The 27398-nt window shown below is 47.2% G+C and overlaps 1 protein-coding gene across 5 annotated transcripts in view; it reads right to left on the reverse strand.

The window, feature by feature from the left end:
* Positions 1–14128: 14128 nt before the first annotated feature.
* MICU1 (mitochondrial calcium uptake 1) overlaps positions 14129–27398 on the reverse strand; it is a 265955-nt gene continuing 252685 nt past the window's right edge. For all 5 annotated transcript variants that reach the window (XM_033209906.1, XM_033209905.1, XM_033209904.1 and 2 more), the window contains 2 exons: positions 25044–25133; positions 14129–15153 (listed from right to left, as the gene is read on the reverse strand). In XM_033209906.1, the coding sequence (XP_033065797.1) occupies positions 14993–15153; positions 25044–25133 (251 nt within the window). In that variant the 3' untranslated portion in view covers positions 14129–14992. The remainder of the gene's footprint in view (positions 15154–25043; positions 25134–27398) is intronic.

The following is a 27398-nucleotide window of genomic DNA, read 5'->3' on the forward strand; positions in this document are numbered from 1 at the left end:
TCCCCTAGTCATCTGTCCGCCCTTACATTGCTTGGCCTTTCGGGCAGGATTTGGTAAGAGGCTACTGCAGTAATCCGGATGAGAGTCAGGAAGCTACTATTATAATACAGGTGAAAATTAATGGTAACTTGGATAAGGGTGATGGCAGAGGTGGTGAGTAGTAGTAAAATTCTGGATACATTTTGAAGATAGAATGACGCAATGGATGTGGGCTGTGAGAGAAAGAGGATTCAAGGATGATTCCAATGTTTTTGGCTTGACAACTGGAAGAAGAGAATTTCTATTTACTAAATAAGGAAATGGAAAAGACTATAAAAGGAGCAGTTTGGTGGGGGAATATTAAGTGTTTGATTCAGTTTATGATGCTTTTTAGAATCAAGCAGAGATATAGACTAAGGTATTGTACATTTGTAGGGTTTATGCAAAAAGGAGCTGGAAATAAAATTTTGGGGCCAGGCACAGTGGCTCACTCCTGTAATCCCAACATTTTGGGAGGCCAGGGGTGGGAGGATCACTTGAGGCAAGGAGTTTGAGACCCACCTGGGCAACAGAGTGAGATCCCATCACTACAAAAAAATAAATAATTAGCTGGGTGTGGTAGTACATGCCTGTAGTCCCAGCTACTCAGGAGGCTGAGGTGGGAGGATTGTTTGAGCATGGGAGGTCAAGGCTACAGTGAGCTGTGAGATAGATATAGATATATATATATATATGTGCACCAAGGAAGTGAGTGTAGATGGAGAAGAGCAGAAGTCTGATTACTGAGCCTCACAAAATCCCAACATTTAAAGATCTGGAAGAGGAGGAAAATCCAGGAAAGGAGAATGTGAAGAAGCAGGTTATAAGGAAATGAGTAGGCCAGGTGTGGTGGCTCACGCCTGTAATCCCAGCACTTGGGGAGGCTGAGGTGGGAGGCTCGCTTTAGCCTAGGAGTTCAAGACCAGCCTGGTCAACATAATGAGACCACCGTCTCTACAAAAAGTTTTTTTAGGGAAAGAGGGAGGGAGGGGGGTCAAACTTGTCATTTCCTGTGGAGAGGCCAAGTAATGTGAGGACTGAGAAATGACCAATGGATCTGGCAGTGTGGAGGGCAGTGTTGACTTTGACAAAATTGCTTTTATCTATTTCATTTTATTTTTTGAGACAGGGTCTCACTCTGTTACCCAGACTGGAGTGCAGTGGCACAGTTATGGCTCACTGCAGCCTGGACTTTCTGGGCTGAAGCCATCCTTCCACCTCAGCCTCCTGAATAGCTGGGACTACAGGAGTGCTCCACCACACCTGGCTTTTTTTTTTTTTTAAAGTTTTTTTTTGTAAAGATGGGGTCTCACTATGTTGCCTAGGCTGGTCCCAAACTTCTGGGCTCAAGTGATCCTCTCACCTCAGCCTCCCAAAGTGCTGGGATTACAGGTGTGAGCCACTGTGCCTGGCCATAAAATTGCTTTTAGTGTGTGGTAGGGGTGAAAACCCAACAGGAGTGGATTCAAGAGAGTAAAGGTGACTGGGCGCGGTGGCTCATGCCTGTAATCTCAGCACTTTGGGAGGCTGAGGTGGGTGGTTCACCTGAGGTCAGGAATTCAAGACCAGCCTGGCCAACATGGTGAAACCCTGTCTCTACTGAAAAAATACAAAAATTAGCCAGGTGTGGTGGCGTGCGCCTGCAGTCCCAGCTACCCAGGAGGATTATGAGCCTGGGAGGTCGAGGCTGCAGGGAGCCATGGTTGCCCCACTGCACTCTAGCCTGGGCACAGAATCAGACGCTGTCTCAATAAATAAATACACACATAAGAAAGAAGCAAGGCTGCAGTCTCCTCAGCTATACATGCTCCTTGGAAAATTCTTTCACATCCAACCTTCCTTTCCATTCCCATTTTTCCCTTTCCAATGCAAACCCTTATGACTCCATGCTGGCCTGTTACAGACCCGCCTTGATAAAACAGGCCTACACTTGGAGAAATCGTTCTCTACAAATTGATAGGCCCCTAATGTGTTCATGGATAAATGCTGGGATCCTTTTCAAACAGCCTCTCTGAGGTTTGTTGACCTAGCACGACAATTTCCATCTTCCCGTCTCCTGCTAAGCATCATGAAGTCTCCTCTTCCATTTCCTATCATGAGGCCTGTCTTCTCCTGCTGACTACAAAATACAGTCATGTGTCACTTAATGACGGGGATATGTTCTGAGAAACGTATTGTTAGGTGATTTCATCACTGTGTGGACATCATAGAGTCCTTATACAAATCTAAGATGGCATAGCCTACTACACACCTAAGGTTTAAGGTATGGCCTATTGCTTCTAGGTTACAAACCTGTACAGAAAATTACTGTACCGAATATGACGGGAAGTAGTTGTGTATCTAAACATAGAAAAGGTAATGCATTGTGCTATGACCTTATGCTGGCTATAAATGTCACTAGGCAATAGGAATTTTTCAGCTCCATTATAAACTTATGGGACCGTTGTCATATATGCCATCTGTAGTTGACTAAAATGTTATGATGTGGTGCATGACTGTACTTCACTCTGTGAGGAAGGCACTCAAATGGAAAGGAAAGTCTATCATTTTCTTGTGTTAAGGAACTGGATCGTGATGGCCAACTACTGGCAGGTGAGCCCTCCTCTTTTCCTACAATTCATATAAAATGACAAAGTCCTATTTAAATTGTGGGTCAGTGCTTTGGCTTGATTGGCAGGGTCCAGATCAGTAAGGATGTGGAGAAGTGGGCTGCTTGTGGTAGGGGCCCTTTATGCCTTATTTTATTTTATTTTTTTTTTTGAGGCAGAGTCTCGCTCTGTCGCCCAGGCTGGAGTGCAGTGGCGCAATCTTGGCTCACTGCAAACTCCACCTCCCGGGTTCACGCCATTCTCCTGCCTCAGCCTCCTGAGTAGCTGGGACTACAGGCACCCACCACCATGCCCAGCTAATTTTTTTTTATATTTTTAGTAGAGACAGGGTTTCACCGTGTTAGCCAGGATGGTCTCGATCTCCTAACCTTGTGATCCACCCACCTCGGCCTCCCAAAGTGCTGGGATTACAGGCTTGAGCCACCGCGCCTGGCCTATGCCTTATTTTTGCATTCTTCTCCTTGCCCCCCTCTGCTGCTCAGCTTGGTCCCTAAGCTGTTTTTTTCTTTTTTTGAGACAAAGTCTTGCTCCATCGCCCAGGCTGGAGTGCAGTGGCGCAATCTTGGCTCACTGCAACCTCCGCCTCCCAGGTTCAAGCAATTCTCCTGTCTCAGCCTCCTGAGTAGCTGGGACTACAGGCGCGTGCCAACACGCCCGGCTAATTTTTGTATTTTTAGTAGAGATGGCGTTTCACCTTGTTGGTCAGGCTGGTCTGGAACTCCTGACCTCAGGTGATCCACCTGCCTCAGCCTCCCAAAGTGCTGGGATTACAAGCATAAGCCACCGTGGCCTGCTGTTTCCTTTTTTTTTTAAGATGGAATCTCACTCTGTTGCCCAGGTTGAAGTGCAGTGGCACGATCTCAGCTCACTGCAACCTCTGCCTCCCAGGTTCAAGCGATTCTCATGCCTCAGCCTCCTAAGTAGCTTGGATTACAGGTGTGCATCTCCATGCCTGGCTAATTTTTGTATTTTCACAAAATACAAAAAGTAGAGATAAACAAAATGCAAAAAGTGGGGGTTTCACCATGTTGGCCATGGTGAAACCCCCGAACTCCTAACTTCCAGTGATACGCCCACCTCAGCCTCCCAAAGTCCTGGGATTATAGGCGTGAGCCACCACACAGGGCCTCCCTAAACTGTTTCAGAAGGGATTATGAACTGACCTTGAAGGCTGGTCTAAGGAGCCCATGCCTGCCTTACAAATCTAAGTCATGCTGGGTGTCTTGTTTTTGGTCCTGAGGCTAATTTGACTTTTTGTCGGTCCCTCTCAGTCCAAAGGCCAGGAAAGAGAGACACACCCCCACTCAGTTCATGTCAAACATTATAATCCCTGGTCTTGGAGCTGGTATGCTAGGGATGACTTGAAATTACACTCTTTCCTTGCTGATCTTTGAAATCAAGATGTCATGATTTTGATCTAAGGGAAAAAACTGGAAACATCCATTCTAACTAGCTGGAATCATGGTATCTATGGGTGGATGAAGCTTAAAAGGAGAGACAAAGGCGGGGCGCCATGGCTCATGCCTGTAATCTTTGCACTTTGGGAGGCAAAGGTGGGCAAATCACTTGAGATCAGGAGTTCGAGACCAGCCTGGCCAACATGGTGAAACACTGTCTCTACTAAAAATACAAAAATTAGCTGGGTGTGGTGGCAGGCGCCTGTAATCCCAGCTACTTGGGAGACTGAGGCACGAGAATTACTTGAACCTGGGAGGTGGAGGTTGCTTTGAGCCGAGGTCGCACCACTGCATTCCAGCCTAAGCAACAGAGGGAGGAGACAGTTTCCAAAAAAAAAAAAGAAAAAAGAAAAAAACTCAAAAAATCAAACCAAAACCTTTCATTGCCACCTTCACAGATATCCAGAAATCACTGAAAAAAGGAATCTACCAGTGAATCTCAGCATCTCCTCATTTTGCTCCTAGACCTGAAACCACCTTTGTATTGGGTGATTACCAGCCTCTAGATTTCTCTCTTCTGGGGATACTAAGAATTCACAATCTGCCTTAAACAAGTTTTTATTTCCCATTGTACCTTCCCCATCTTTACTGAGCGAATGTCTCACCTCATTCCTATCTATATGCCTGTTTGCTTTAATTCTTTCCCATCTGTCCAAATCTAATTTATTCTCAGGGCTCAGCTTAAACCCTGTCTCCTCTGTGTGAGAGAGAATTTAATAGTCATATGTCTATACTGAAAGCCAGGTACTGTGCAGAGATTTAGGGATTCAGAGATGCACCATGAATAAGGACAGAACCTGCCATCAGGGAGTCTAGTAAGGGAGTCAGATTGAAAAGTCACAGTCTAGTAAGGGAGACAGATTGAAAAGAATGACAGGGTACTGTGGTAAGGACAGTGGGACTGTGTAAACTCCAGCGGCTCAGAAGACAGAGTTGTCAGTTACGTGTGTAGCACTGGGAAGGTCTCCTGTGGGAGATGGCATCTGAGCCAGGGTCTGAGGCTGAGAAAGGGGCTTCTCCAGGAACTCCCCCTGCTTTGAATTCCCATAGCACTTATTAAGCCCAGACCCTCCATGGACTCCCACTTTTACTGCCTTTGCTTGTGGGTTTATTTACATTCTGTCTCCAGCTAAAGCAAGATGGAGATCTTGCCCCCGTGTTGCCCATGGTCTGAGCACAGGACCTGATACCTAATAGAGGCTCATACATATTTGTTAAATAAATAGAGTAAGTGAATCCCAGAGGCAGGTTTTTCTCTCCTCACATATTTTATCCACAGCTTCCCTGAGCAAGTCAGGGGGCTAGATTCCTTCCTAAGGCTTCAGGAAGAATGGCCAAGTCAGTGGAATATGCCCCATTTCATGGCCTTTGCTCTTTTACTCACTGGCTGCCCAGTGTCTCCTTCTACCTCCAAATGTGACCCCGCAAGGCCTCTTTTTCAAAAAAAAAAACTCCAGGTTCCAAAATCTCTCCCTCAATAAACTACCCTCTTGACTAAGCTGTGGTATATAATGGAATACCATGCAGCTGTGGGGATGGCTGAGAATGAGACCTCAATGTAGACACCTTTTTTTTGAGACAGGTCTCACTCTGTTGTCCAGGCTGGAGTGCAGTAGCACAATCAAGGCTCACTAAAGCCTCAACCTCACCAGGTTCCAGCGATCCTCCCACCTCAGCCTCCCAAGTAGCTGGGATCACAGGCACAGGCTACCACGCCCAGTTATTTTTTCGTATTTTTAGTAGAGATGGGGTTTTTGTCATGTTGCCCAGGGTGGTCTTGAACTCATGAGCTGAAGCGATCCTCCTTCCTTGATCTCCCGAAGTGCTGGGATTGCAGACATGAGCCTCTGCACGCTGTGGATGATTCTGGAATCAAATACCAGTGGATTCCCAGCATTTGATTCTGGAACTATGTGGATGTTTACCTGTTTAAAAACTGTAAACAACCAACCAAGCTGAGCCTCACATTGAAGATGATGAAAAGAATTTATGCAAGACTGTGAATAACTGATAGGTAACTGGATTTTCACTTTGAGCTTCAATAAATTATTTGTTGAACGAACACGTGAATATTCCCCCACAGCACCTCTGGACCCCCACTTTAGCCCCTTGCTCTCTCCTCCTCCCAGGAGAAGAAGACTTCTATACCTAGGGAGAGCCAGAGGCTGGACACTGGAGTGATAAGGGCACAGGCCAACCACAGCCCTCTGTACCGAACCTGGTCTGTCTCCTGGATATCCCCCCAAGTACAGGCTTTTTGGTTAAAGTCCTTGCACTTTGATGATTTCTACTTCCAGTTTCCCTTAGGGGAAGAGATGGAGCTGGTATTAATATTTTCAGTTGGGAAAATGATCTGGAGATTTCATGTATTCATGGTCAGTTGACCTTGAAATTGCAGGAACCCAGGTTTTGGGGTTTCTTTTTGGGATGGAGTCTCGCTGTGTCACCCAGGCTGGAGTGCAGTGGTGCAATGTCAGCTCACTGCAACCTCTGCCTCCCGGGTTCAAGCGATTCTCCTGTCTCAGCCTCCTGAGTAGCTGGGACTACAGGCACCCGAAACCACCCAAGCTAATTTTTGTATTTTTAGTACAGACAGGGTTTCACTATGTTGGTCAGGCTGGCCTCGAACTCCTGATCTCAGGTGGTCCACCTACCTTGGCCTCTCAAAGTGCTGGGATTACAAGTGTGAGCCACCGTGCCCGGCCAAAACCCAGGTTTTATAGGAGATTCCCAAACCATATCTCCCCCCAGACCTCTTTCCTGGGCCCAGACCCTCCTGTCTGCCTACCAGATAATTCCACTGGATGTCTCTTGGCACCACAACAAGCCAAAAATGGCCTCATCATCTTCTACTGAAACTTGGCTCTCCTCCCAATTTCCCAGTCCACTGAAGAGCACCACCATACATGTAGTTACCCAAACAGAAACCCAGGTTTCATCCTAAATTATTCATTCTCCCTTCATCATCCTCCAATTTATTACCCTCATGCCCACCCCTCAGCCCAAATCACTCAGACCTAAACAACTCCTAAATCCTTTCCTCCAGCTCTGCAGGCACTCCCCTAATCAAGGCTTTCAGCATTTTAATATTTTATTTTTGAGATGGAGTCTTTCTCCATTACCCAGGCTGGAGTGCAGTGACACGATCTCAGCTTACTGCAACCTCTGTCTTCCGAGTTCAAGCGATTCTTCTGTCTCAGCCTCCCAAGTAGCTGGGATTACAGGCGCCTGCCACCATGCCTGGCTAAGTTTTGTATTTTTAGTAGAGACGGGGTTTTGCCATGTTGGCAGTCTGGTTTTGAACTCCTGACCTCAGGTGATCCACCTGCCTTGGCCTCCCAAAGTGCTGGGATTACAGACGTGAGCCACCAAACCTAGCCAGTTTCAGCATTTTAAAACTGATCTATAAATCTCCAGCCTGGATCACATTCCAACCTGGATGCAGGCAAAGCCATCATTTTAAAAATCAAAGCTCAGTCTGTAATCCCAGCACTTTGGGAGGCCGAGGTGGGCGGATCACGAGGTCAGGAGATTTAGACCATCCTGGCTAACACGGTGAAACCCTGTCTCTACAAAAAAATACAAAAAAATTAGCCAGGCATGGTGGCGGGCGCCTGTAGTCCCAGCTACCCCTGCTGAGGCAGGAGAATGGCGTGAACCCGGGAAGCGGAGCTTGCAGTGAGCCGAGATGGCGCCTCTACACTCCAGCCTGGGCGACAGAGCAAGACTCCATCCCCACCCCCCAAAAAAAAAAAAAAAAATCAAAGCTCATTATGTCATTTTCCTGCTTAAAGCCCTTCGGTGGCTTCTAATTATCATTAAGATAAAAGTCCAAACTCCTCATTGGGGATTACAGGGCCCTACAGAATCTGATTCAGTTTTTGTTTTTGTTTCCTCCCTCATATAAAGCCACCTGGATTTGGTACTTTTTGTTGTTAAGTAGATTTCTAACTACTGATTCAATTTATTATAGTCTGTTTAGATTTTGTTTCCTTGCGTTTTTCGGGTAAATTTATATATATAGACATATAGACATATATAGAGAGAGAGACATATATATATAGACATATATATAGAGACATATATATAGACACATATATAGAGACATATATATAGACATATAGACATATATAGAGACATATATATATATATATATATATTTTTTTTTCTTTGAGAAGGAGTCTCGCTCTGCTGCCTAGGCTGGAGTGCAGTGGCGCAATCTCGGCTCATTGCAAGCTCCGCCTCCCGGGTTCACGCCATTCTCCCGCCTCAGCCTCCCGAGTAGCTGGGACTACAGGCGCCGGCCACCATGCCTGGCTAATTTTTTGTATTTTTAGTAGAGACGGGGTTTCACCATGTTAGCCAGGACGGTCTTGATCTCCTGACCTCGTGATCCACCCGCCTCGGCCTGCCAAAGTGCTGGGATTACAGGCGTGAGCCACTGGGCCCGGCCTGGTAAATTATATTTTCTAGGAAATAATCCATTTCAAATTTATTGGTATAAAGTTCATAGTATTATTCCTTTTTTTTTTTTTTTTTTTTGAGATGGAGTCTCACTCTATCGCCAGGCTGGAGTGCAGTGGCACAATCTTGGCTCACTGCAACCTCTGCCTCCTGGGTTCAAGCAATTTTCCTGCCTCAGCCTCCTGAGTAGCTGGGACTACAGGCACACACCACCACGTCTGGCTAATTTTTATATTTTTAGTAGAGACAGGGTTTCACCATGTTGGCCAGGATGGTCTCAATCTCTTGACCTTGTGATCTGCCCACCTCAGCCTCCCAAAGTGCTGGGATTACAGGTGTGAGCCACCGCGCCCTGCTGTATTACTTTTTAAACTGATGCAGTATCTGTCACTCAGGCTGGAGTGCAGTGGCGTGATCTTGGCTCACTGCAACCTCCACCTCCTGAGTTCAAGTGATTCTCCTGCCTCAGCCTCCTGAGTAGCTGGGACTACAGGTGCATGAGCCACTACGACTGGCTAATTTTTGTAGTTTTAGTAGAGATGGGGTTTCACTATTTTGGTCAGGCTGGTCTCGAACGCCTGACCTCAGGTGATTTGTTCCATTCTTTTTCCAACTTCTCAAAGTAGATGCTTAGCTTATTGTCAGCTATTTTCTGTAAATAAGTGTGGAAGTTTGTTAAAAAGTTTTTAAGTTTCCCTTAGTTGTGTCCTACAAGTTTTAAAACGTTGTATTTTATCATATTTAGTTCTAAGCTTTTTTTTTTTTTTGAGACAGAGTCTCACTCTGTCGCCCTGGCTTGTGTGCAGTGGTGCGATCATGGCTCACTGCAAATCCCACCTCCTGGGTTCAAGCGATTCTTGTGCCTCAGCTACCTGAGTAGCTGGGATTACAGGTGTACACCACCACACCCAGCTAATTTTTATAATTTTAGTAGAGATGGGGTTTCACCATGTTGGCCTGGCTGGTCTCAAACTCCTGACCTCAGGTGATCTGTTTGCTTCGGCCTCCCAAAGTGCTGAGATTACAGGTGTGAGCCACAGTGCCCAGCCAGTTTTAAGTATTTTTAAAATTTCCATTATTATTTTTTGTTATTTATATATGTGTATGCCCAACTGGATTTTTAATGTGTTTTTGTCGATGACCACCATCTTAATTAATTCTTGGGTCACAAAATCACTTCTCAATGTATACTGAATACTCTCTGTTTCCCAGAATGAAACATGCTTTTCTGGCCTCTGGATCTTTGTACACTGGCCTCTGTCTGGATATTCCCCTGGCCCACTTTGTAACTCCTACGTCTCAGTGCTTTTTTAAATAAACAAACCAAGCCACTTCCTCTGCAAGCCTGCCTTGAACTCCCAAGTCTGCATTAGATGGCCTTTGAGACAGGGTCTTGCTCTGTCACCCTGGCTGGTGTGCAGTGGTATAATCTTGGCTCACTGCAGCCTCAACCTCCTTGGCTCAAGCAATCTTCCTGCCTTAGCCTCCTAAGTAGCTGGGACTACAGGCACCATGCCTGGCTAATTTTTTTTTTTTTTTTTTTTTAGAGACGGGGGTCTCACTGTGTTGCCCAGGCTGGTCTTGAACTTCTGACCTCAGGTGATCTGCCCGCCGTGGCCTTCCAAAGTGCTGGAGTTACAGGTGTGAGCCACTGTACCTGGCTCCTGCTCTTCTAAGTGCTCTTCTAGCAGCCTGTACTTAACTTTATGGCTGCTTTTCTGTTTTTCTCACTAGAATGCAAACTCCTCGAAAATCTTGCTTAGTGCTTGGGTCCGTGGTAGGTGATCAGTAGAGTTGCAGAATGAAGAAGAGAGGGAATTATACCTTCTTAATTCCTAGGAAGAATTCCCATCCTTAGGACACAGAGAACAAACAATACATGGGCATAAATAGCTTTTTTCCTCTGCACAATTACATTCAGATCCCTAGTGTCACTCTTTTTTTTTTAAGATGGAGTCTTGCTCTATCGCCAGGCTGGAGTGCGATGGCGCAATCTTGGTTCACTGCAACTTCCGCCTCCTGGGTTCAAGCGATTCTCCTGCTTCAGCCTCCCGAGTAGTTGGGATTACAGGCACATGCCACCACGCCCAGCAAATTTTTATTGTATTTTTAGTAGAGTTTAGTAGAGCCCGTGCTAGCCAGGACGGTCTCGATCTCCTGACCTTGTGATTCGCCTGCCTCGGCCTCCCAATAGTGTCACTCTTTATGGTTATGATCTGTCTGTGGCTGTTCATTTCACCCTACTCCATGCGACTCAGGTCCCTGGAGAGGCCTATTCTCTGGAGTAGGGCTGGGTCTAGGCTAGATTCGAACAGCCTCGCCTTGCCTGACTCTAGACCAATGAGTCCCTGCACTGAGCCTTCTTGCCAGCAGGTGGCACTTGAAGCCTGAAAGCTAAACCAGACTCTGTCTCCTCCTCCTTCCTGTTGTGTTCCTTGCGAGTGCACATAACCCTGCTTGGGCTGTGCTAAGGCTTGCAGTTGGATGCCCTTGCCAAGGGGCCTGCCTCCTGGCTCCCATGCTGCGGTGCCTGCTTCCTTGCCTGGGTGCAGTCATTGCCTGGACCTCTCCTTTGCCTTAGAGTCCAACAGGGTTAAAGAGCATATGCTCTAGCCGAAACTAAAACTAGGTGGGGCACTTAAAGATCATGTATGCACATTCTGTTTTTGAGACAGGGTCTCACTCTGTTGCCCACGCTGGAGTGCAGTCGTGTGATTTCGGCTCACTGCAACTTCTGCCTCCAGGCTCAAGTGATCCTCCCACTTCAGCTTCCAGATTAGCTGGGATTATAGGTGTGTGCCACCACACCCGGCTAATTTTTGTAATTTTTTGTAGAGGTGGGGTTTTGCTGTGTCGCCTCGAACTCCTGGGCTCAAACTCCTGGGCTCAAGCGATCCTCCCACCTTGGCCTCCTATAGTGCTGGGATTACGGATGTGAGCCACCATGCTGGATTAGCTGAGTCTTGGATGAGGGGAGGCTTATTCTATCTAGAAGAAACAATTTGAGGCCGGGCGCGGTGGCTCAAGCCTGTAATCCCAGCACTTTGGGAGGCCGAGACGGGCGGATCACGAGGTCAGGAGATCGAGACCATCCTGGCTAACACGGTGAAACCCCGTCTCTACTAAAATATACAAAAAACTAGCCGGGCGAGGTGGCAGGTGCCTGTAGTCCCAGCTACTTGGGAGGCTGAGGCAGGAGAATGGCGTAAACCCAGGAAGCGGAGCTTGCAGTGAGCTGAGATCCGGCCACTGCACTCCAGCCTGGGCGACAGAGCGAGACTCCGTCACAAAAAAAAAAAAAAAAAAAAAAAAAAGAAACAATTTGAATAAAAAGCAAAGCAGAAATCAACCCTGTGTGCTCCCATATGTTCCCCAGCTCATCAAAAACTCTGCCTACTAAAATCCTCTCCGGCTGCTCACATGTCACCTTGACTTTTTCCTTGGGGGACCTTGGTCTCTTCTGGGTGACTTAGCTTGTACCTCTCACCTGCACATTTAACCTATTGTGCCAAAGTGCGGCTGTCACGTCTTCTTGAGCACCTGGACCGCCCTCTGCTTCCTCAGGCACTCCTAGGAGCCGGTGGAGTTCATTTGGAATTCCATGTACCTGTGATATGTACCCTTGACCCTCGGTTTCAAGATGTTGCACGTGAGATCCTGACCCTCTCCTGCCATGCTCCTGCTTTCAGCATTAGTGAACCCAGGCCAATCAGTAGATCTCTTGTAGGGAAATGAATGTCCCACAAAGACTGGGAATGAGACTCCTCTTTCAGGCTGAAGAAAGAGGAGGGTCAAAGGAAAGAGTGATTTTAGGATTCTGGGACAACTTTAAGAAAAGCTCACGTTTTGCTTATGCCCTAGGCCTGGTGCAATGCGCAGAGCAAAGCCTTTGCTTTGATACGAGGGACACCCCAAGAGGGGAAAGGTGACAGACAGATGAGGTAGGAGAGTGGCCAGCTCCTTTGAGAGATAATCTAATATCCCAGAAAGGATGTTAAAAGTGAGGTTGTGGCCTGGCGTGGTGGCTCACACCTGCAATCCCAGCACTTTGGGAGTCCAAGGTGGGTGGAACACTTGAGGTCAGAAGTTTGAGACCAGCTTGGCCAACATGGTGAAACCCCATCTCTCCTAAAAATACAAAAGTTAGCTGGGTGTGGTGGCGCACAACTGTAATCCTAGCTACTCAGGAGGCTGTGGCAGGAGAATCACTTGAATTTAGGAGGCAGAGGTTGCAGTGAGTGAGCTGAGATCATGCCACTGCACTCTGGTCTTGATAACAGAGTGAGCAAGACTCTGTCTCAAAAAAGAAAAAAAAAAAAAAAAAAAGGAGGTTCTTAAACTGCTGTGTAAATTCTAGGGTTAGTACCTTCTCAGTGGAGCCACAGGTGCAGAGCCAGGCCTCTGTTCTTCTCTGGCTGACAAGCACTCCCTACTAACACATTCAGAGCAGCCACCTCACAGAAGTGCTGAGTTTTCAGTGTGGTGGTTCTATGATGTTGGCCATGCCAACGAGACATGCCAGGAAGCACTACCTGGAGGTTCTGGGGACTGCAGGCATTCTGGAGGAGAGCTGAAGCAGAGGCTCTGGGACCTAGACGAAACCTTAGGGCTCTTTAGCCCATCCCTAGCTGTCATTTTACAGATGCGGAAACAGGTGGGAAATGGCTTGCTCAAGAGCACACAGAGTTAGTGGCAAAACTGGGTCCACCACACTGGTTGTTACGGTTCTTTTTTTTTTTTTTTTTTTGAGACAGAGTCTTGCTCTGTCACCCAGACTGGAGTGCAACGGCGTGATCTCGGCTCACTGCAACCTCCTGCCTCCCAGGTCCAAGTGATCCTCCTGCCTCCGCCTCCTGAGTAGCTGGGACTACAGGCACCTGCCACCGTGCCCGGCTAATTTTTGTATTTTCAGTAGAGACAGGGTTTCACCATGTTGGTCAGGCTGGTCTCGAACTCCTGACTTCATGATCTGCCAGCCTCAGCCTCCCAAAGTGCTGGGATTACAGGTGTGAGCCACTGCGCCCGGCTGGTTGTTATGGTTCTTAAAACTTAGGTCCTCATGGTGAAAGGCTTAGGGCAACGTGGCGAAATTCTGTCTCTATAAAAAATACAAAAATTAGCCAGTTGTGGTGGCGTGCACCTATACTCCTAGCTACTCAGGAGGCCTAGGTGGGAGGATGGCTTGAGCCTGGGAGGCGGAGGTTATGGTGAGCTGGGATTGTGCCACTGCATTCCAGCTTGGGTTGCAGAACGAGACCCTGTCTCAAAACAAAAGCAAAAACAAAAAACCCCACAAAACTTAGGTCCACCATACTAGATGATTCCTCACATACTCCCCATCTTAGTTCCTTACTGTGGGGCATGAATAAGCAAGTACTGTGCAGCTTGGCCCAGTTAGAATGAAATGCTAACCATTAACCTCCAAAAGCCCTCACTTTTTGTCTGTGCCTAAAGTTGCTCTTCATCAGAAAGAACCAGACTCTGGTAGAAAGAAAACAGGTCTGCTTCCAGCAAAATCTTAAACCCAGTGGAGACATAAAATGAAAAGGGCCTAGAGGACCCTAAAATAAAGGAGACAGGGAACTTTGGGGATGCTTATTGCAAACGGTTATAATTAAAGTGGTATTTTACAAGTGTTTGTTTAAGACAGAGGGCAAACAGGCTCCCAGCCAGGCCTCAGCTTTAGAGGCCCATCCTGGAGGGGAAGCGGCACTTGCAGGGAACATGAGCTCAATCACTATTGCTCACTAAGTGCACAGAGTCACACTGGAGTCATCTTAGGGAGGCTGTGAGGAAGAAAAGGGAGTGCAGAGAGCCATGAAGCAACTACTTTAAATTCTGAATCTTGCTGTGTTCCCACTGAGCATGCTGCCTTCCTAGAGCAGACCTCGGAGCCACCCCAGGGACTAACACAGATCCTTCCTGGGGCGCAGGCTTCTCCTGCTAGCGTAGGGTGCCTAGGTCACCCTCATCCTCATTGATCATCACAGACTTCTTTCTGCCTGCCAGATATCTTCCTTACTTGTGGCTTTAAAATACCAGCAGGAGGGAAAGCAAGGAATGTTCTCGTTAATATAAATCCATAGCAAAAACGATCTGCGAACTGGATGCTTCCCAGGGTTGGCAGGTGTGTGGATGGTTCCCTGCGTTCTTTATCCACCGGGTGCTTGAATGGGTAGTGCTATTTAGGCTGCCAAATGTCTGAGCTTTTCAGACTTGTTCATGTTTTTGAGAACCTATGGGGATAATCATTGGGCAGAATCAGAGCCCAGCAGAACACGGGGACGGGGAAGGGTAAAGAGGGGAGACCGACAGAGTCCTGAGGTCATCCCCGGGAGGAAGGGTCACTACTTCCAGAAGTAGCAGCACAAAGGGCTCTGCCAAGACTCTGCGAAGGGGATCCAGGGTACTGGGGGTGGAGAGGTCCCCTCTTGCAGTGTGGGGTTACTGTTTGGGTAAAGCGAAGTCCCAAGCAGTTTCCTGTGCACATTTCCACATGGCCTGCATGAGGCGAGTGAAACCCATGTCTTTAGGCTTTTCCAGGCCTCTCATCAGCCGTTGCTTCATGATGGAAACAAATTCTTTATTGCTCAGCTCACCATTGCCTAGAGGAAGAGGCAAACACAACAGGGATAAGTGTTGGCCTAGGAACAATGCCACTGAGAAAATTCCATTGTCCACACAAGGTGGATTCCAAAGCCCAGACATTCTCACAAGCCAAACTCAATTCTCTTATCTTATAATTCATTAGTTTATTCCTTCCTTGATATTACCAACTGCAACTCAGCGACAGTTCAGTGTAGTGTGACAAAAGTTGAATGAAAATACAGTATATGCCAGGTCTTGTGCCAACTGTTTAAAATAAGGAGATAAATGAGCTTTGAGCTTTGTCCCTTGAAATACTCCCGGATTGTAGGAGAGACACATTATTACCACAGTGTGGGGTAAACAGAGGATGCTATGGGGGCACAGAGGAAGAATCTCCCACCCTGACTGAGGGTGATGCAAGGACAGACAGTAAAGCCTTCCTGGAAGCGACTCCTGAGTAGAATCTCACAGGATTAGCAGCAATTGGCCAAGTGAAGGGCAGATGGGGGAGGCATTCCAGGGAGAAGTAGCATAAGCAAGGGTACAGGCAGGACGCAGTGTGGTTGCTAGGTAATTACAAGTAGGCAGTTAGGTATTGCTGGACACTAAAGAGGCAGGTGTATGGGAAGTAAACTAAGGAGGAAGCCAGGGAGCCGAGTGTGGTGACTTGTGCTTGTTATCCTAGCTACTTGGGAGGCTGAGGCAGGAGGATCTCTTGAGGTCAAGAGTTTAAGACCAGCCTAGACAACATAGTGTGACCCTGTCTCTAAAAATTTTTTTTCAAATTAACTGGGCATAGTGGTGGACACTTGTAGTCCCAGCTACTTGGGAGGCTAAGGCAGGATGATTGCTTGATTACCACCCAGTGATTGCAGCAATCACCAGGAGCCAAGGCTGCAGTGTGCTATGATGACCGCTGCACTCCAGCCTGGGTGACACAGTGAGACCATGTCTCTAGGGGAAAAAAAAAAAGAGGTGGGCAGGAGACAGGTACCCCAGGGTGTGTATTGCTCCTAAAGGGCTGGCACTTTCTCTTCCAGGCAATGGAACATCAGAAAAAACTGGAAGCAGGGGAGTAAGAAGTAGGCAGATTTCCATTTTGGACAGATTTTTCTGGCTGGCTGTGTGAGGATGAATTGGAAGGCAGCACACCTGGAATATGGGGGTCAGTTAGGAGACTGCTGCAGTAGTATCTCTGCTGTAGTGGAGAGATGGTGAAGGGGTTTCATGGGGAAAACCAAAATCAAACTTTGGCTTTGGATCAAGCCTATTTTCTCATGGTTTCCCAATCCACCCTCTTCAGCGTCAGAATCTCAGGGCTGGAAGAAACTTTGGAGAGCATCTGTTTTGTTTGTTTGTTTGTTTGTTTTGAGATGGAGTCTTGCTCTGTTGCCCAGGCTAGAGTGCAGTGGTGCGATCTCAGCTCACTATAACCTCTGCCTCCCAGGTTCAAGAGATTCTCCTGCCTCAGCCTCCTGAGTAGCTGGGACTAGAGGCACGTGCCACCATACCCGGCTAATTTTTGTAATTTTTTTTCTTTTGAGATGGAGTCTTGCTGTGTCACCTAGACTGGAGTCTCTCTCTGTTGCCCAGGCTGGAGTGCAGTGGCAAGATCTTGGCTCACTGCAACCTCTGCCTCCCGGGTTCAAGAGGTTCTCCTGCCTCAGCCTCCTGAGTAGCTGGGACTACAGGTACATGTCACCACACCCAGCTAATTTTTGTATTTTTAATAGAGATGGGGTTCCACCATGTTGGCCAGGCTGGTCTCTAACTCCTGACCTCATGATCCGCCCATCTTGGCCCCCCAAAGTGCTGGGATTACAGGCATGAGCCACCGCGCCTGGCCCTAATGTTTGCATTTTTAGTAAAGATGGGGTTTCACTATGTTGGCCTGGCTGGTCTCAAACTCCTGACCTTATGATCCACCCACCTCGGCCTCCCAAAGTGCTGGGATTACAGGCATGAGCCACCGTGTCCGCCGTTGGAGAGTATGTGTATTTTTTTTTTTTTTTTTTGAGATAGAGTCTCGCTCTGTCACCCAGGTTGGAGTGCAGTGGCGCGATCTCGGCTCACTGCAAGCTCTGCCTCCCAGGTTCATGCCATTCTCCTGCCTCAGCCTCCTGAGTAGCTGAGACCACAGGTGTCTGCCATCATGACTGGCTAATTTTTTTGTATTTTTAGTAGAGACAGGTTTCATTGTGTTAGCCAGGATGCTATTGATCTCCTGACCTCGTGATCCGCCCGCCTCGGCCTCCCAAAGTGCTGGGATTACAGGCGTGAGCCACAGAGCCTGGCCGAGAGCATCTGTTTTAACTAGAAATCACCCAAGCCACGCGGAACAGTAACCACTGTGATAGCAGAGGTACAGTCACCCTTTGCAAGACACCCAGGAGCCTGTTGATTAAAAGAATGACACCCATTACTGGTGGTGGTAAGACAGCAGGAAACCCACAAACCTACCTCTACTCATGATTGGTCTGGGAAGAGTGTGGAAGGAAGGAATAAATGGTTTACTTCTGTAGAGTACCCAAAACCTAAACTGGTTCATGTTTTCTGGCTGAAGAGAATATGGGCATCCTCAGAGACAGGAAACCCCCACAGCAAGACAAAACCCAAAACCAAACCCAACAAAACAAAACCCAAAAACAAAACAAAAAAACCTTTGGCTTATTTACATAAAGTACAAAGGTAAAACTGTGTTACTAGAAGTCAGAAAAGTGGTGACTCTTGGGGAAGGAAGTGACTGGAGGTACCAAGTGGGGCTCTGTAGTCCTGGTAATGTGATGTTTCTAAATAATGCTGGTTATACAAGCGTGTTCAGCTTTTTAAAAATTCACCAAGCTGTACACTTAAGATATTTGTACTTTAGGCTGGGCACAGTGGGTCATGCTTGTAATCACAGCACTTTGGGAAGCCGAGGCGGGCAGATGGCTTAAGGCCAGGAGTTCAAGACCAGCCTGGTCAACATGGTAAAACCTCGTCTCTACTGAAAATACAAAAAATTAGCTGGGCATGGTGGTGGGTGCCTATAATCCCAGCTACTTGGGAGGTTGAGGCATGAGAATCATTTGAATTTGGGAGGTGGAGGTTGCAGTGAGCGGAGATGGCATCACTGTACTCCAGCCTGGGTGACAGAGTGAGACTCTGTCTCGAAAAAAAAAAAAAAAAAAAAAATTGTACTTTTCCATATGTGTATTATATTGCAATATAATAAAAAGTTAAAATATAGCCTTGCTTGGGCTGGGTGCGATGGCTCATGCCTATAATCCCAGCACTTTGGGAGGCCGAGATGGGTGGATCACGAGGTCAGGAGATCAAGACCATTCTGGCCGACATGGTGAAACCCCGTCTCTACTAAAAATACAAAAAAATTAGCTGGGCGTGGTGGCGGGTGCCTGTAGTCCCAGCTACTCAGGAGGCTGAGGCAGGAGAATGGCGTGAACCTGGGAGGCAGAGCTTGCTGGGAGCTGAGATCATGCCACTGCAGTCCAACCTTTTTTTTTTGACTCTTTGTCAAAAAAAAAAAAAAGCCTTCGGCCGGGCGCGGTGGCTCAAGCCTGTAATCCCAGCACTTTGGGAGGCCGAGACGGGCGGATCACGAGGTCAGGAGATCGAGACCATCCTGGCAAACACGGTGAAACCCCGTCTCTACTAAAAAATACAAAAAAATTAGCTGGGCGTGGTGGCGGGTGCCTGTAGTCCCAGCTACTCAGGAGGCTGAGGCAGGAGAATGGCGTGAACCTGGGAGGCAGAGCTTGCTGGGAGCTGAGATCATGCCACTGCAGTCCAACCTTTTTTTTTTGACTCTTTGTCAAAAAAAAAAAAAAGCCTTCGGCCGGGCGCGGTGGCTCAAGCCTGTAATCCCAGCACTTTGGGAGGCCGAGACGGGCGGATCACGAGGTCAGGAGATTGAGACCATCCTGGCAAACACGGTGAAACCCCGTCTCTACTAAAAAATACAAAAAACTAGCCGGGCGAGGTGGCGGGCGCCTGTAGTCCCAGCTACTCGGGAGGCTGAGGCAGGAGAATGGCGAGAACCCGGGAGGCGGAGCTTGCAGTGAGCTGAGATCCGGCCACTGCACTCCAGCCCGGGCGACAGAGCGAGACTCCGTCTCAAAAAAAAAAAAAAAAAAAAAAAAGCCTTGCTTGGCTGAAAAGTAATGAATAATTTGGCTTATCAAGAATGTAGGCCGAGCCCGGGCGTGGTGGCTCTAGCCTGTAATCCCAGCACTTTGGGAGGCCGAGACGGGCGGATCACGAGGTCAGGAGATCGAGACCATCCTGGCTAACATGGTAAAACCCCGTCTCTACTAAAAAATACAAAAAACTAGCTGGGCAAGGTAGCAGGTGCCTGTAGTCCCAGCTACTTGGCAGGCTGAGGCAGGAGAATGGCGTGAACCCAGGAGGCGGAGCTTGCAGTGAGCTGAGATCCGGCCACTGCACTCCAGCCTGGGCGACAGAGCAAGACTCCATCTCAAAAAAAAAAAAAAAAAAAAAAAAAAAGTAGGCCAAGGCCAGGCGCCGTGCCTCACGCCTGTAATCCCAGCACTTTGGGAGGCTGAGGCGGGTGGAGAACCTGAGGTCAGAAGTTCGAGACCAGCCTGGCCAACGTGGTGAAACCCTGTCTCTACTAAAAATACGAAAAATTAGCCGGGCATGGTGGCGGGCACCTGTAATCCCAGCTACTTGGGAGGCTGAAGCAGGAGAATTGCTTGACCCCAGGAAGCAGAGGTTGCAGTGAACCATGACTGTGCCATTGCACTCTAGCCTGGGCAACAAGAGTGAAACTCCATCTCAAAAAGAAAAAAAAAAAAAAAAATGTAGGCTGAGGCATGGTGGCTCACACCTGTAATCGCAGCACTTTGGGAGGTTGAGGTGGGAGGATCATTTGAGCTCAGGAGTTCAAGACCAGCATGAGCAATATAGTGAGACCTTGTCTCTACAAAAAGTTAAAAAATAAGCTGAGCATGGTGGTGCCTGCCTGTAGTCCCAGCTACTTGGGAGGCTGAAGTGGGAGAATTGCTTGAGTCTGAACGGAGGGGATTGTGGTGAGCCAACACTGTGCCTCCGCACTCCAGCCTGGGCAACAGAGCAAGATGCTGTCTCGAAAAAAAAAAAAAAAGAAAAGAAATGTAGGCCAGGTGTGGTGGCTCATGCCTGTAATCGCAGCAACTCAGGAGGCCAAAGCAAGAGGACAGCTTTAGGCCAGAAGTTTGAGACGAGCTTGGGCAACATAGCAAGACCTCTTCTCTACAAAAAATTAAAAAAAAAAATTAGCTGGCTGTGGTGGCATGTGCCTCCGAAGCTACTCAAGAGGCTGAGGTGAGGGGATCACTTAAACTTAGGAGTTTGAGGTTACAGTGAGGTATGATCTCATCACCACATTCCTGCCTGGTGACAGAGCAGGTGCAGTGGCTCATGCCTATAATCCCACCAATTTGGGAGGCCAAGAAGGGAGGACTACTTGAGTCAGGAGTTTGAGGCCAGCCTAGAAAACACAGTGAGACCTCTCTCTAAAAAAAACAAAAACAAATAAAAAAAATGTAATTAAGAGAACAGAGGCCGGGCGTGGTGGCTCAAGCCTGTAATCCCAGCACTTTGGGAGGCCAAGACGGGCGGATCACAAGGTCAGGAGATCGAGACCATCCTGGCTAACATGGTGAAACCCCGTCTCTACTAAAAAAATACAAAAAACTAGCCGGGCGAGGTGGTGGGCGCCTGTAGTCCCAGCTACTCGGGAGGCTGAGGCAGGAGAATGGCGTAAACCCGGGAGGCGGAGCTTGCAGTGAGCTGAGATCCGGCCACTGCACTCCAGCCCGGGCGACAGAGCAAGACTCCGTCTCAAAAAAAAAAAAAAAAAAAAAAAGAACAGAAAGTTCTCAACAGGATTCTTATACTTTGTATAAAAAGAAGCTTGAGGCTGGGTGTGGTGGCTCACGCCTGGAATCCCAGCACTTTTGGAGGCTGAGGCAGGTGGATCACCTGAGGTCAGGAGTTCAAGACAAGCCTGGCCAACAGGGTGAAACCCTGTCTCTACTAAAAATACAAAAAAAGTTAGCTGGGCATGGTGGTGGGTGCCTGTAATCCCAGCTACTTGGGAGGCCGAGGCAGGAGAATCGCTTGAACCTGGGAGGTGGAGGTTGCAGTGAGCCAAGATCGTGCCATTGCACTCCAGCTGGGCAACAAGAACTTGACCCCAGGAAGCAGAGGTTGCAGTGAACCAAGACTGTGCTGTTGCTGTTGCACTTCAGCCTGGGCAACAAGAGTGAGCCTCAAAAAAAAAAAAAAAAAAAAAAAAAAAAGCAGCAGCAGCTTGAAAATGAAAAAATATGAAGTCACTTCACTGAAACTACTATGGGTTTGCGTTCTGCTTCTGTAAGGACAGAGATGACCACATGACCACCATGAGTGGATTTTGTTACTGTGAACCAGGTCTATAACTGTACGTTACTGGCATGCATACGTGATTTGTGAGTTCAATTCTAAAATCTGTGATGAAGAAGTCTATTTGAAAATCGAATTCTCCATCCCCTGGCACTTTATTTTGTTTATTTATTTTATTTTTTTGAGATGAGGTCTTGCTCTGTTGCCCAAGCTGGAGTGCAGTGCTAGGATCATACCTCACTACAGTCACAAACTCCTGGGCTCAAGTGATCCTCCCACCTCAGCTTTCCAGTAGCTACAACTACAGGCACACACTCCCACACCCTGGCTAAACTTATTTTTTGTAGAGATAGGATCTCGCTATGTTGCCTAAGCTGGTCTTGAACTCCTGGCCTCAAGCGATCCTCCCATCTCAGCCTCCCAGGTTGCTGGGATGACGGTTGTGAGTCATTCTACAGGCTTTCCTTTGGCATTTTGACCTAAGATCTTGCAGTGGTAAAAGTAACAATGGCTTTTAATTAGTATACTTTTTTCTTTCTAGATTAATAAACCTCAGGGATGTTAAATAATTTTCCAAAAGTGATTTAAGTAGATATTGACAGAGCCTCTTTCTAAAAAGCTAGAAAATCAAACATTTCCCAGGACTTCTAGGGAAAAGGGCGGACTTGAGAAGTTAGTTGCATTTATTCTCATATTTACTTCACAGACCAGCTCTTGGATATCGGCTTCAAAAATTATAAAAATAATAAAAATATATTTTATTTGGAAAAATTTTAAACCACCTAGAAGTGATTGGAGTGAAAACAAAAATCTGGAGAAAGTGAATATATGTCTACAGCAGTGCTGTGCATTAGAACTCCCTGTGATGTGGGAAATGTTTTATATTTCAGTACAGTAGCCACTAGCTAGTTTAAATGTAAACATAGCCTTTGTAGGGACATGGATGCAGCTGGAAACCATCATTCTCAGCAAACTATTTCAAGAATAGAAAACCAAATACCGCATGTTCTCACTCATAGGTGGGAATTGAACAATAAGATCACTTGGACACAGGAAGGGGAACATCACACACCGGGTCCTACTGTGGGGAGCGGAGAGCGGGGAGGGGGGAGGATGGCATTGGGAGATATACCTAATGTAAATGACGAGTTAATGGGTGCAGCACACCAACATGGCACATGTATACATATGTAACAAACCTGCATGTTGTGCACACGTATCCTAGAACTTAAGGTATATAAAAAAAAAAAATTTACATGTAGCTGATAGCCACATGTGCCTTGGGAGTATCATACTGTGGGCAGGGCAGCTCTAGAGAATAAACCCACCCCTACGTGAGAGTGAGGCCGTCTCCTTAACCTAGCCCTAGGGCTTTCTTTGAGTTCAACCTTGGTTTTGTGGGTACAGGCTGGATATTTATTTTATTTATTTAATTGTAGTTTTTGAGACAAGGTCTCACTGTGTCACCCAGGCTGGAGTGCAGTGATGCGCTCATGGCTCACTGCGGCCTTGACCTCCCAGCCTCAAGTGATCCTCTCACTTCAACCTCCTGAGTAGCTGGGACTACAGGCACACATGTGCCACCATGCCTGGCTAATTTTTACAATTTTTTGTAGAGACGAGGTCTCACTATATTGCCCAGGCTGGTCTCAAACCCCTGGGCTCAAACAATCTTCCTGCCTTAGCCTCCTAAAGTGCTGAGATTGCAGGTATGAGCCACCATGCCAGGTCAAGGCTAGAGATTTAAATAACTCAAATTCAACTTAATAGCGTAAATAATTCAAGTTAATGAACACCTACTATGTGAGAAGTACTATCCAAGGTCTTATGTTTGGGGGAAGGTGAAAACGACTTGCAACTACCCTTAAAAAGCTCAGGGAACCAAGTCAAGGAATAAAAAAGCCCAGAAGTGATTCATTATGCTGGGACCGAAAGGGAAGCTCCATAGGCCAGAGCTTCTGAGGAGGCTCTTGAATTCCATTAGCCCAGCTTTCTGGAGGATGACGAACAACAAATACTGGCTGTGGAGTAAGAGAGGGTGGTAATACATTAAATAGAACACAGGGGGCAGTAGAGTTTTAGTTTAAATCCTGGTTTTGCCATCTACTATTTATTTTATTTATTTATTTATATTTTTATTTATTTATTTTTTGAGACGGAGTCTCACTCTGTTGCCCAGGCTGGAGTGCAGTGGCCAGATCTCAGCTCACTGCAAGCTCCGCCTCCCGGGTTTACGCCATTCTCCTGCCTCAGCCTCCCGAGTAGCTGGGACTACAGGCACCCACCACCTCGCCCGGCTAGTTTTTTGTATTTTTTAGTAGAGACAGGGTTTCACCGTGTTCGCCAGGGTGGTCTCGATCTCCTGACCTTGTGATCCGCCCGTCTCGGCCTCCCAAAGTGCTGGGATTACAGGCTTGAGCCACCACGCCCAGCCAATTTTTGTATTTTTAATAGAGACAGGGTTTCACCATGTTGGCCAGGCTGGTCTTGAACTTCTGACCTCAGGTGATCTGCCTGCCTCAGTCTCCCAAATACTATCATCTTTGTGACCTTAGGAAACTTACTTAATCTCTCTGAGTCTCAGCTTTCTCATCAGTAAAAAGTGGTCAATAACAATACCTAGGTCAGAAGATTAAATGAGCAGATTAACTTTCTGGCTCGGCCGGGTGCGGTGGCTCAAGCCTGTAATCCCAGCACTTTGGGAGGCCGAGACGGGCGGATCACGAGGTCAGGAGATCGAGACCATCCTGGCTAACAGGGTGAAACCCCGTCTCTACTAAAAATACAAAAAACTAGCCGGGCGAGGTGGCGGGCGCCTGTAATCCCAGCTACTCCGGAGGCTGAGGCAGGAGAATGGCGTAAAAACCCGGGAGGCGGAGCTTGCAGTGAGCTGAGATCCGGCCACTGCACTCCAGCCCGGGTGAAAGAGCAAGACTCCGTCTCAAAAAAAAAAAAAAAAAAAACTTTCTGGCTCATAGTAAGCATTAAAAAAATGTAAGCATCCACTGTTACTGTTGTTAGTAGTATATCACCTACCATACCTAAAAAATAATGCCAAGGTCAAACCAGAACCAGATCTCTTGAATGGGCTAAACGCCAGAGCACAGTGGCCACAGACACAACAGACCACTGTGTGGAGCTGGAATTCTATGGAGATGGAATGCGACTGGCTGGAATGTGCGCTGGGAGGTGGAGAGATCAGTGCTGTCTTCTTTCTAAAGACACTCAGATACTTGAGTGCTCCGTATCTACTAAGCAGAAAGTTGAGTCTGACATTTTTAAGATGCTTATGGTCATAAATTAATTTAGGCCTATAGGCATATTGGAATTATAAGAAGAAGAAATGGAAAACAGAAGCCAGGGCCAGGGGTTTGATTTCTCAAAATCATCGTGCCGCGGGCTGAGCTGTAGCTTGAAGAGGATGGGCTGGTACACTGATGCTGTCTGCAAGGCTCCATTATATACAGGGCCTCTAAGGGCAGCTAGGCTGTTTCCCCTCCCGACTCCAGAGGGCCCCACTCACCATCACAGTCAAAGAGCGCAAACACCACATCACACACGTGGTCTGAGAGCTCCACTTTAGCCACTGTCCTGGCCACCTGCTGCATGGTCACTGAAAAAAGAAAGAGGTGCATTAGCACAGCAGAGGGACTTTCATTTTGCTTTCTCTGATTCAGGGGATAAAACAACTCAGTCATAATACAAGTTTTCAACTGCATTTAAGTCACATTTCAGAAAATGGTAAATTAGGCCGGCCAGAGTGGCTCACGCCTGTAATTCCAGCACTTTGGGAGGCCGAGGAGGGTGGATCGCCTGAAGCCAGGAGCTCAAGACTAGCCTGGCCAAGATGGTGAAATCCTGTCTCTACTAAAAATACAAACAATTAGCCGGGCATGGTAGCAGGCGCCTGTAGTCCCAGCTACTTGGGAGCCTGAGGCAGAGAACTGCTTGAACCCGAGAGGTGGAGGCTACAGTGAGCCGAGATCACGCCACTGCTCTCCAGTCTGGGAGAGCGAGACTCCGTTTCAAAAAAAAAAAAAAAAAGAAAATGATAATTGAATTTTTATTCATAACCTCCATAACCTCCCTCCTTTTCACCTCAGGTTCTGTTCTTTTCTACTGCTGCTACACTTTAGGAGGTATATATAGTTAATTAAGAATGCCTAGGCTGGCCAGGCGCAGTGGCTCACACCTGTAATCCCAGCACTTTGGGAGGCTGAGGCAGGTGGATCACCTGAGATCAGGAGTTCGAGACCAGTCTGACCAACATGGTGAAACCCTGTCTCTACCAAAGATACAAAAAATTAGCTGGGTATGGTGGTGGGCGCCTGTAATCCCAACTACTCAGGAGGCCGAGGCAGGAGAATCACGTGAACACGGGAGGCAGAGGTTGCAGTGAGCTGAGATTGCACTATTGCACTCCAGCCTGGGCAACAAGAGGAAGACTCTGTCTCAAAAAAAAAAAAAAAAAAAAAAAAAAAGAATGCCTACAGCAGGCATTGTGACTCACCCTTATAATCCCAGCACTTTGGGAAGCCGGGGGGAGCAGATTGCTTGAGCTCACGAGTTCGAGACGAGCATGAGCAACATGGTGAAACCCTGTCTCTACAAAAAATGCAAAACATTAGCCCGGCATGGTGGCGCACACCAGCTACTTGGGACGCTGAGGTGAGAGGATAGCTTGAGCCCAAGAGGCAGACGTTTCAGTGACCTGAGATGGCGCCACTGTATTCCAGCCTGTGCAACAGAGTGAGACACTATCTCAAAAAATAAAAAGTGCCTGATATTCAATTTATAGACAGAAAGTAGATTAGAGATTATCATGGGCTGAGGGGAGTGAGGAGTTAGTGCTTTACGTATACAGAATTTCTGTCTGGGGTGATGGAAACATTTTGAAAATAGTGATGATGGTTGTACAACATTGTGAATGTAATTAACGTAATTCCACTGACTTGTATATTTAAAAATGGTTATAATGGCACATTTTATGCCATATATATTTTTATATATTATATATATATTTATAGAAATATATAAATGGGGGTGGGAACAAGGAGGCTTGTCTGTGGTGTGAGTACACTAAGGCTTCACGCCTCAGTGGCTGATTGACAGCTAAGTGCCTGCACAGTGAGTCCTCCTTGCCCAGCTCTGTCCCTCCTCCCTACTGGTTTTGCACCAGACTTCTTCCAACTGAGTCCACTGGGATATGCACTGGCCCTTGTCTTAATAGTTCAGGATGCATATCTTTCTTTTTGTTTTGAGACAGAGTCTTACTCCGTCCACTAGACTGGAGTGCAGTGGCGCGATCTCAGCTCACTGCAACTGCTGCCTTCCGGGTTCAAGCGATTCTCCTGCTTCAGCCTCCTGAGTAGCTGGGACTACTAGTGCCCACCACCATGCCTGGCTAATTTTTATATTTTTAGTAGAGACGGAGTTTCACCATGTTGGCCAAGGTGGTCTCGAACTCCTGACCTCAGGTGATCTGCCCACCTCGGCCTCTTAAAGTGCTGGGATTACAGGTGTGAGCCACCGCGCTCAGCGTGCCTGGCCAATAGTTCAGGATGCCTATCTTACTTTAAAAATATATATATTTTTAGACCTCAGCAAAAAATCACTTTTCTCTTGCCGTTTTCTCTTTCCTGACATTTACTGTCAAACACTAGCAATTATGTTAGAATTGGGTTCTCATGAAAGACAAGACAGGAAGGACCAGGCAATTTCCACTGCCTTCTCTCTCATTTATCCTCAAACCTGGTCTAGCTACACCTATAAATCACGTTATTGCATCTGGACACATTCTTTTTTTTTTTTTTTTTTTTTTTTGAGACGGAGTCTCGCTCTGTCGCCCAGGCTGGAGTGCAGTGGCCGGTTCTCAGCT

Source organism: Trachypithecus francoisi, unplaced genomic scaffold (genome assembly GCF_009764315.1).
Source record: "Trachypithecus francoisi isolate TF-2019V2 unplaced genomic scaffold, Tfra_2.0 Lachesis_group9, whole genome shotgun sequence".
In the NCBI taxonomy this organism is placed as follows: domain Eukaryota; kingdom Metazoa; phylum Chordata; class Mammalia; order Primates; family Cercopithecidae; genus Trachypithecus; species Trachypithecus francoisi.